A 10,522-nucleotide genomic window follows, 5' to 3' on the forward strand; every position below is an offset into this window, starting at 1 on the left:
ACATGTTCTTGTTTCTGGGATGTGTGTCTTAGAGCCAGTGAACGGCTTGGGGACACATACTTCGGTCCCAGGAATCCACGTGTGGAGTCCCCTCCTCTTCCCTTCCTCAGGTGCCTCTCCCTCTTCCTCCCGTAGCTTCCACGTTGCTTCTTTGAGTCTCAGAGCAGGGCTGCTAGCTCCTCGTGGCTGTTTTCCATCCACACGGCTGCATTTCGACATCCAGTGTGGGCTGACGAGCCAGCCAGGGGCTTCTCTATTGTCACCTGCCCCTGCACTAAGCAGGGCTGCTCCCTGGATGTTAGAGCTGCCTGTTAATTTCCAGCCACTTTACCTGTGAACAGGACAGGCAGGAGGAAGCGCCAGGCTCCTGGAATCTGGGGAAGGAGCAGCGGGGTGAGCAGAGGCTGTGGGGTGGGGAGATTTTAGTGTCAAGTACAGTGTCCCCTGTTTTCTGTGGCCTCGTCTTCAGCAGGCACCTCACTCAGATCCAGGACCACCCCCCACCCCCCTTTTTCAGGAGGGCGCGTGGACAGGGTCCCTCTTTCACCAGGAAACTAAGAGGACGGCTGCCTTGTCGGGAAATTAAACCTCAAACGTTTTCTCGAAGGCATGTCTCTTGAGTTACCACAGTCCTTTCATTTAGAAGCTTCAGCCTAACCACATGGCTGGCGGACTGGAAAACCAGGCAAACCAGTGGGAAAACCCACCCAGGGACGGCTCATTTCAAGATTAAATTTAGAACTTGGTCAGAGCAGCTTTTGGATTTTAACCTGACTGGAGCTTGAGTTAGTGAGAACAAAGTCACCGCTAATATGGGGGGGGGATGATTTTCTTATATTTGTGTGGCATTTAAAAACCCTCATGCTTTCCCACACTATCTTTCTGTTTAATTATTCCCCCCCACCCCGATTTTTGAAAGGCAGGCAAGACGATTCCATGTTCTAGACAGAGAGATGAAATCCTGCCGGGCAGCCCGTCGAGACAGAACTCCGTCTCCGGGCCTTTCCTTCGTCTGCGCCTGCGTGATGTTGGGCAGAGGGTGGGGCCAGACCAGTGAGATCTGGCGGGGCTGGAGGGCGGATTCTGAAATGTACTGTCCTTGCTTCCTCTAGTCTCTGGAGTACAACATCTTCGAAGGCATGGAGTGCCGTGGCTCTCCGCTGGTGGTCATCAGCCAGGGGAAAATTGTCCTGGAGGATGGCACCCTTCATGTCACTGAAGGTTCTGGGCGCTACATCCCCCGGAAGCCCTTCCCTGACTTTGTTTACAAGCGTATCAAGGCAAGGAGCAGGGTGAGTTCCTCTGATCTTAGGAGTTGTTTTCTATCATAGATTAAATTTGGCTCCCTAAATGCTTGCTCAGCCCTTTGAGTCAGACTGTTGAGGTGAGAACGCAGGATTCAGCAATAACGGAAAACATGGCCTTTTTATCCCTGGAGTTTAGTCCTCCAGCAAAGGAGTCAGGCACCTCCACAGCCAGCTGGGATGAAGTGAGACCTCTGTGCTGGGATGAGGAGCATGTGATGAGGGTCAGAGAGGGGGAAGCCACTGTTGTAGAGTCGGTTAGGGCAAGTGTCTTGGGGAGAGGGCATTTTGAGTTGGGTCTTGAAGGTTAAGTAGAAGTTTGACAAGTCACAGAAGGGAGACAAAGGAATTAGAGAGAATGCTACCAGCATGGAAAATGTAGAGTGTATTCAGGATGAGGGGAACACTCTACAGCACTGCTGTTTGGGGACTGTGAGGCAGGGAATAGGTGGGGCTTTAAGAGACTGCAAGGGAGAGTAAAATTGGAAGGTTTGGGGCCAGATCTTGAACCTGAGACCAGGTCCTCTTCATCACATGGTTGGGAATTCCTACAGGGGTCAAGATAAAGTGCCTTGAAGGGGAAATAGGAAGAACCAGGAGTCAGTTTTTATATGACCGACCTTGGGGGAGCTTTGCCCTGGAGCTGGGGGGCTGGCCCCATGATGACATCTGTCCCCACTGTCCCGCTCCATAGAGAGCCTTCCCTCCCGAAATCGCACAGGCCGGTCCTGGCATCTCTGCCTTCCCCATCAGGAGAGTTGCCAGGGAGGCGTCCTTTTGTGAATGTGGTCTGAGTCGAGGGACCCTTGTGTTCTGCAGCTGGCGGAGCTGAGAGGGGTTCCTCGTGGCCTGTATGATGGACCTGTGTGTGAGGTGTCCGTGACACCGAAGACGGTCACTCCAGCCTCCTCGGCTAAGACGTCCCCGGCCAAGCAGCAGGCCCCACCTGTCCGGAACCTGCATCAGTCTGGATTCAGCTTGTCCGGTACGGTGATGGTTTGACGGGGCTCGGTTCTGTAGCACTGTGCTCCTGTGGAGCTGGGGGGGGCTGGCCTCGCTTTTGTAGGGGGAGAAGAAGTGGACCTGAGTGACACACCCATCCTTCCCAAAGATGGAACTCCCCAGAGATGGAATTCATAGCAGATAGTGGGCTGGGTTTCGGAACCCTGACACGAGTCTTTATCGCATAAAATGTCGTACCTGGGATATTAGGGGACATTTTTTTCCAAGTATTATGTTGTCATAAAATAGGACACTGTGATGTTTTAGGATTCTCTTCTCCCCCACATATGTGGTATATTGTAATGGCTTGGCTTGTAGAGTCTAGAGTTTCAACGGCTTAACTTCACAGCCCCGTTGCTAGCTGTGCCTCGGTCTTCTCGTCTGTAGATGGGTGTAATTGTAGTAGTTACCTCCTGGGGTTGGTGTGAGGATTAAATGACTTAATATACAAGTAAAATGCTTAGAACAAGGCTGTTTGATAAATGTCAGCCGTTTGCCTGGATAAACTATGGGATGTCAGGGAAGGTGAGAGGAAAAGGGTCCAGATTTTAGAGCTTCCTTACCTGAACTTCCCTTCATTTGACATGTGACTAGGAACCTTCCGCTTTTTCTAGTTTCCTGAGCCTCAGATACGTGTCCAAATTTCTATGGTGTTAAAGAGTGAATCGGATATATTTTTTGCTTTTCTTGTCAGTTTTACTGGTTTTTAGAAAGTTGCCATATACAGGAATTCCCGCTGTGGCACAATGGTTAACAAATCCAACTAGGAACCATGAGGTTGCAGGTTCGATCCCTGGCCTTGCTCAGTGGGTTGGGGATCTGGCGTTGCCGTGAGCTGTGGTGTAGGTTGCAGATGCAGCTTGGATCCCGCGTTGCTGTGGCTCTGGCGTAGGCTGGTGGCAACAGCTCTAGTTAGACCCCTAGCCTGGGAACCTCCATATGCGGCAGGAGCGGCCCTAGAAAAGGCAAAAAAAAAAAAAAGTAAAAGAAAAAACGAAAAAAAAAAAAAAAGAAAAGAAAGTTGCCATATGCAGATTACCCATTTTCAGAAAATTTCAAAATAATGCATGTTAGTTTTTTCATAAAGTAACATGGGCATGATACTGTCTGTGCTGCTTCTCCCACCAGGCCATTCAGATATCAGGAACCATCATCACTCTTTATCTTTGCTGACACAGAGGATGGATAGTGTTAGGGGACGAGAATGCACCTCCAGAAAAGCTCTGCGATTTGACTTCTGAGAATAGAGACCTGGTGTCATCTGAGTTGCTCAAAAATGTTCCTTGAGTCTGTAGTTTTACTTTTTAACTAATGGACCCAACTGGCTTCTCTAAGAGGAGCTTTATACAACCTGTGAGTCTTTAGCCACCTGAGGCCCATCCTTTCTGGGTAAACTTTTGGTGAGGTTTTTAGAAAGAAGATGAAGCATAGGCTTTTCTCCCAAGCTATGCTGTTTTGATTTGAAGCAGGGACTTATTTGTGCAACTGTTTCTAACCCGAACCCTCTTTCCTCTCTAGGCGCCCAGATTGACGACAACATCCCCCGCCGCACTACCCAGCGCATCGTGGCGCCCCCTGGTGGCCGTGCCAACATCACCAGCCTGGGCTAGAGTTCAGGGCCATCTGCCTGGGGATGGGGGATGGGGGATGGGGAAATGGGACACCTGAGGACATTCTGAGACTTCCTTCTTCTTCTTCTAATTTTTTTTTTAAGAGCCTGTGATAGTTACTGTGGGGCAGCCAGTTCCTGGGGCTCCCTCCTGGGCCCCTGCACTCCGTCATCCCTCACCCGGGGTCACCGGTTTTGCTCACCCACCTCCCTACACATCTACAAATACCGCACCCAGGTCTCTCCACCAACCCCGTACACGGAATTGCATCCAACACTCAGACATGCGGAACAAAGCAAATCACAGTGAGGGGGTCTGTCCTCTCCGCCCTCTGGTGTACTTGGCATCATCTTCCTTTTCATTGGGGGAGGGGAAGATAAAGTGAATTGCCCAGAGCTGCCTTTTTCTTTTAAAATTTTGAGAAGTTTTTTTGGGGGGGCTGGGGAGGGGTGGGCAGGGGAGGGGGGAGATTCTTTTTTTTTTTTTTTTTTTTTAAAATACTAAATTGGAAAGCCTAATTCAATATTAATACAAGGGGTTTGAACTGGACATCCTAATGATGCAATTGTGTAACCATCAAGCTGATTCAGGGTGGCAGGCGACCTGCCTGCCCCTCCTGAGAGGCTGCACAGCGGCCACACCGCCATTCCGTTGTCTTCTGGGTCAGCTGTTAATAAAGGGCAGGTTTTCTTTCTGGCCTAGATTTTGCTGCAGATGAAATCTTTTGAGGATTCTCTTCTCCTCTCTTCACCTCTTTTCTGCTCACAAACTCACTCTCGCTTTTTCATTCATGGATCGGTTCACACATCTCTTTCTTTGTGTTTTCTCCAGCCCTTGTCTCTGAGATGGTGTTTTTCACCTCCTCCCCCCCAGGTCTTTTCCAACAACCAGGTCTGCCATCTTACTGTGGTCCTAAGAACCTGCCTGGAAGGCTGTGAGCTGTGTCATTTGCAACCATCGTCATAGGCTGTCCTAGTCCACAGAAGACTGGTGCTACCCACCCGCGCCCCCAGGTTGTGCATTTGAGTTTGAGATGCTTGCCAGGTGCGGGGAAGGACCGAGTTCCTTACTCACCCTGTCACACGTGGGCCGGGGATGGACCTCAGACTGTGCTGAGATGTTGAGGAAGCCTCAGGCTTCAGGACTTGGCGGTTTTTCCTCTGTGCCATACTAAGCGGCCAAGGACACAATCGAATCTGATAACCGAGTCCTGTAACCCAAGTGACCATACCAGGCTCAGGCCAGCCGCCAGGAGTGATGGGAGCCTGGCCCCTAGGGCCTGCCATTTCCCAGCTAAGAATCTTTGGGGGTTCCAGAGCGTGCTCAGCCTCTCAATTATTTAGAAAAGACACCAATGCAATAGAGGGGGGCCTCCCAAACGCAGAAAACCCCTGGGAAATTTGACTTAAAGGCCATTGTCATTTGCAAGAGGAAAAGTCTGTTTTTCGAGTGAGAGCTGTTATGGGGAGAAAAACATGCAGGTTGGATGTGTGGCCTGTTAGAGATGCCAGGCGATCTTGTGTCCACACCCCGCCCTCTCCTGGTCTCAGAAACCCTTTCCACTAGCTGCCTTGTGCCTTTCCCTGTCTTTGCTGATCTGTGTTGCATCTCTTTCCAAATGTGTTTACAGGTTCTCCTAAGCAATGCTGTGTTTGCAGGCTTTTATAAAACCAAATCTGCTTTTGTAAAGTGTGACATTAAAAAAAGCAGGTCATCACATCATCACACTTGTCTCTCCACACGTTTTGCCTTCGGGGTTATGGTTGGGGTTTATTTTTTTTTTTTTGTTGGTGTTGTTGTTTTATTTGTTATTTTAAAGTAAATTGCACTTTTAAAGAATAATTGGTTAACTTAATATATTTACCTTTTTTTTTTCTCACCTGCACTTCGAGGAAATTTGAACCAGTTGGAAAAAAAATTTTTTTGTTTCAATTCTAAGAAACACTTGCAGCTCTCCACTATTCACTGAGTCTTCCTGTTTTTCCTGTACCAGGTCATGGTCATTTTGGTTATTTTGATTGTTTCCTTCAAACAATTTAAAACCTGAAGATTTCCGCAGGCTGTGTAAGCATGTTTACCTGTTGGCTTGCTTTGTGTGTCTGTTAAATGAATGTCATATGTAAATGCTAAAATAAATTGACAGTGTCTCAGAACTGAATAACTGCAGTGACTTGATGCTCTAAACCAGTGTAGGATTTAATCATAGATGGTTTTTAATCCTTGCAATTGTGATTGTGACCACGAGTGGAGGACCTTTCATTGCTAAAGCTGATTATGTGTGTAGCCAGAAGAGTACCTTTTTTTTTTTTTTTTTTTTTTTTTGTAACCACTGTCTTAATGGCAAAATAATTATGGTAAAGAACCAAGTCTCGTGTTTATTATTCCTTAAGAACTCTGTGTTATATTACCATGGAACGCCTAATAAAGCAAAATGTGGTTGTTTCAGGGTGTGTCTGTGTTGAGATGTTCGGGGAGGTAGTTGCTTGGCCCCGGGCCTCCCGTCAAAACTTCCCTTCCTGGAACATTCTGGAAGCCTTTGGCCTCGCTCATGGTGGTGCCTGTGCCAGTTCAGGAGTTTTCACTGCCTGTTGCAGGTGGTTTTGTCTGAGCCACTGAGGTCTAATGCTGAGCAGAGCCTTGCGTGGCAGAGCTGAGTCTCAAAAATAAATGGATTCCACTCTGAGAGAGGCCTTGGGGAGCCTCTGGAATCAAGCTGCAGATTTTGGTTGGGAAGTGGAAATCGGGGAGCGGGACCGGGGGCCCTGTGAGTTAGTGTCTAGCCTCCCTGGGCTCTCTGTAGCCTTGGAGCTTGTTCACCCTGGAAAAGTCTCAGGCCACAGGGGGGCGTGAAAGATAAGAGGCTGAGGTGTGTGAGCTTGCATCCAGAGCCTGCAGGAAACCAAGACATAGGGCACATGTTCCTCCTCCACACCCCCCCCACCCCTCCAAGTGCCAAGAATGGGGGTGAGGGAGAGCCATGCCAGACCTCGCCTCCCTGCTCACCGTAGGCTTGGTTCACACACAGTTACCTTGTTAACTGGCACGGCGATTATTGGTTTGGAAAACACTTGAAGAGAGTGCGTTTTGGGGCCTCCCCCAGCCCATCACAGGGTTGATGAAATCTTTTCTCGTGTTTTCCATCCAGCTCTGTCCAAACAGGATATGAAATGATTTACAAAAATATGCACACTCTACCAAGCTTTTAGAAACAGGGTGTTTGAAAATAATGGCAAGAAAAATAAGATAAGGTCCGAATTTGGTTGGTACAACACGCTGCTGTGAGGCTGTAAGCTTGTAAAGGAACTGAGTGTTCTAGCAATAGATACGGAAAAGGAACATAGGACTAGGAGACCGTATGATGTTTACGGTGACCCGAAGGGAAATTAGTCCTTCAAAAGGAATACAGAGATTCCGGGTCATCAGCACTGAGGGCAAGTCCTGGGTCCAGAACCACAGCGTTGTCTGTCCAGGCCTGGCTCTTATCCTGTTTCACTGTACGCCCGCGGCAGAGAAGCAAGAACCAGGAAAACTGAAGCCGCCCGGGAGAGCAGGGCAAAAAAGGCTCACCGTGACATTTATGTGACCTGCGACAGGAGTTAGGATGGAAGCCCAGGCCCTTCTCCCTGGCCCATCCTGGTTTCTTCGTCTCACGCCAATTGGTCTCTGTGCTCCCGCCTGCGGACGCCCCGCCCATGTGTCCAAGCTCCGCCCACCCCTGGCGAACAGCCACACCCAGGGCTGCCCAGACCAGCGCTGAGGTCTGCGCTCTGATCCTCTGATCGCAGAGCCAGCAGAGAGACCCCCTGGAGACGCTGGGAAGAGGCTTGCGTGCATTTGAGGAGGGACCTGAAGGTGGGCGGCCAGAGCGCAGGCACTCTAAAGAAGGGATCCCAGGGGTGCCACGTGGCTGAACAAGGGGACCGAGTACATAACTCGGGCGATATGATTTATCCAGAGACAGATGTCAGAGCACCTAGAAAGATTAAGTGGGATGCCTGGGCTTTGGGGAGCGTTGTGTGTTGTGTCGGCATGAGTTGAAGGTTATATTCTCTGGCGAGGTTCTGTAGCACACGTTCTGTAAGAAAAGGCAGAGCCATCCCTTTCTCATGAACTGAAACGGGGGACTTCCTGTCGTGGCTCCGCAGTAATGAATCCAACTAGAATCCATGAGGACACAGGTTTGATCCTTGGCCTCGCTCAGTGGGTTAAGGATTCCGCCTTGCCGTGAGCTGTGGTGTAGGTCACAGATGCGGCTTGGATCTGGTGTTGCTGTGGCTGTGGTGTAGGCTACAGCTCCAACTGAACTCCTAGCCTGGAAACTTTCATATGCCGCAGGCCCTAAAAAGACAAAAAAATAAAAGTAAACCCGAGGTGGGGTTGAATTGTGATGGTGCTGCTGCTTTGGTATGATTGTTTGGGAAAGCTGTTTCACTTCTGTGGGCTTTATTTACCCTTTGAACGATAGAGCTGGTGTTATCTATCCAAGCTAATGCCCATAATGGACCAGCCACAGATCAGACAGAGTGCTGAGCAGAGGACTGCTGTGGGTCAATAGGAAGCTGTAGGAAACAGTGTCCTAAGTGTCTCTCCTGAAAGAGAAACAGATTAGTAAATGAAGACTGGTGACCGCAAAGGGTCTGGTTAACAGCAGAGGTCATAGGACAATGAGACATAGAGATGCTGTTGATTGTTAAATAAAACAATTCGTTGGTTGAAGTCATGCTGATAATAGCTGATGTTATTATGTGCCAAGCCCTTCCCTAAAGGGCATTTCACACAGTAACTCAATCTTTGAAGCAACCCAGGAGAACGTACCCTGACTTTTGCCATCATGCTGATGGGAAAACGGAAGCACAGAGAGTCGAGGGACTTGATCGGAACCAGGCTTTGACCCGGTTCAGTCTGGGGTGCGTGGCCGTGTTTATACTCGTGGTGACTCCAGTGTCTTGGAGGAGACAGCTCTTCCTTGGAAGGGGATGGGGAACGAGAGATGGAAAGTGCCAGAGAGTAAGACTGTGCGGCTGGTGAGGGAGGCTAGTGGAGGCAAATTGAGGCAAATTGTGGACAAATGGGAGCTTTGCAGGGAGTTCCCACTGTGGCAAAGTGGATTAAGAATCTGATCCCAACCCCAGTCTAGCAGCTTGGGTTGCTATGGAGGCGAGGGTTTGATCCCTGGCCCAGGAACGTCCGTATCCCGCAGGTGTGGCCATAAAAAAAAAGTCAGAGAGAGAGAGAGCTTTGCAGAAAAGAATGATGATCTCATTAAGCCCCACACAAATTTGAAGATATGTGGGCTCTAGATGAGAAGAAATGAAAGGCCTCTAAAATACCCAGAAAGCCAGTGGGGAAAAATCATTTATTCTAGAGCAAAAAAACAAGGAAAACAATAATAATTTGGGGGCACTATGTTTTATACCAGATTTGGGGAAATTGTGTTGATTTGGTGAAAAATTAAAATTCGTATATGCGCATATGTACATACATATATAATTAATATGAATAAGGATCTCAAAAGGGTAAATAAAATAGTGTCTATTGAAACTACTTTGAAAAGGAGCAGAGGAATGTAGACATGGGAGCACATCATCATCCTCTGATGGTTTGATGTCAGGACAGGCAAGTACCACCCTCAGCAGTGAGGCTGTGGTGTCCACATGGGGCTCTGGGCTGGTGGCCGAACATGACATGTGGGGCCCTTGGAAGGAATACTGGGAGGGTTGAAGGCCAAACACTATCCCATATAAGGTTTTGTGGTTCAAGCAATTTACACTGAGATCATCTATGTGATTAGTTTCAGCAGTTAAACCTTGTCCATGCTGCTCATTACACAAATGGTCCACATCCGAATAAACATGAACCCACAACTTGAAACCATCGGCAACCTGGTGTGTGTGTGTGTGTGTGTGTGTGTGTGTGTGTGTGTGAGAGAGAGAGAGAGAGAGATGGGAACAGGGCAGAGATAAGGGGGAAGTCAGAGAGAAGTGGCCTGACCTCCTCCAGCAATGACCTTCAGCTTCACCTTGCGTCTCTGAGCTCCCCAGGGCCCCTCCCTCCACAACACCCAAGCGTGGACACCTCAGGAAAGAAGGGGGCAAAAGGGGAGAACTTCCTGTCTGGCTTTAGGGTCCATCCTTCCTCAGGGAAGACCAGATGTGCAGTGGACTTGGCACCGAGTTTACATTTCTGATGGATATTCCCCTTGAGTGTTCCTGTCACTCCAAAGGTTTGCCACTTAGAGGCCTCTGGGGACCCAATAAGCCTGGTCAAAGAGCTCAGCACGCCCTCTGCTGGAGACACACATCTTTTACCTTCTACAGTACTTGAGCATTAGGTGACAAAGCAGCAGAATGTAGTCAAGGGCAGCTTTGTCTCTCGAGAGCAAGGAGGAGTTGAGATAGCCACCAGCTGGGGTGCACTGGGGGGTCCTGCCTAGATGGGGGGAAGTGGGCTCCCAGCTTTATCTTCCACTCTCTGTCCACTTACTTTTTGACATCCTACTCCTTCAGTCTTGTGACTTGGTTGTCCTCGGGCTGTCAGCCTCCACCCCCACCCCACCCCCCAGCATCCCAGCAGTTCTCTCAAAATTCTTTTTTTTTTTTTTTTTTT

The 10,522-nt window shown here is 49.1% G+C and overlaps 1 protein-coding gene across 3 annotated transcripts in view; it reads left to right on the forward strand.

Moving 5' to 3' along the window:
* Positions 1-6,361, forward strand: part of DPYSL2 (dihydropyrimidinase like 2) — a 116,969-nt gene extending 110,608 nt beyond the window's left edge. For all 3 annotated transcript variants that reach the window (XM_001927801.7, XM_001927796.6, XM_021073575.2), the window contains exons 12-14: positions 1,113-1,292; positions 2,124-2,289; positions 3,825-6,361. In XM_001927801.7, the coding sequence (XP_001927836.1) occupies positions 1,113-1,292; positions 2,124-2,289; positions 3,825-3,916 (438 nt within the window). In that variant the 3' untranslated portion in view covers positions 3,917-6,361. The remainder of the gene's footprint in view (positions 1-1,112; positions 1,293-2,123; positions 2,290-3,824) is intronic.
* The last annotated feature ends 4,161 nt before the right edge of the window (positions 6,362-10,522 follow it).

Source organism: Sus scrofa, chromosome 14, assembly GCF_054392235.1.
Source record: "Sus scrofa isolate SSC_HxYL_T2T_F1_AM1 chromosome 14, Sscrofa_HxYL_maternal_Yorkshire_Landrace_v2.0, whole genome shotgun sequence".
In the NCBI taxonomy this organism is placed as follows: Eukaryota; Metazoa; Chordata; class Mammalia; order Artiodactyla; family Suidae; genus Sus; species Sus scrofa.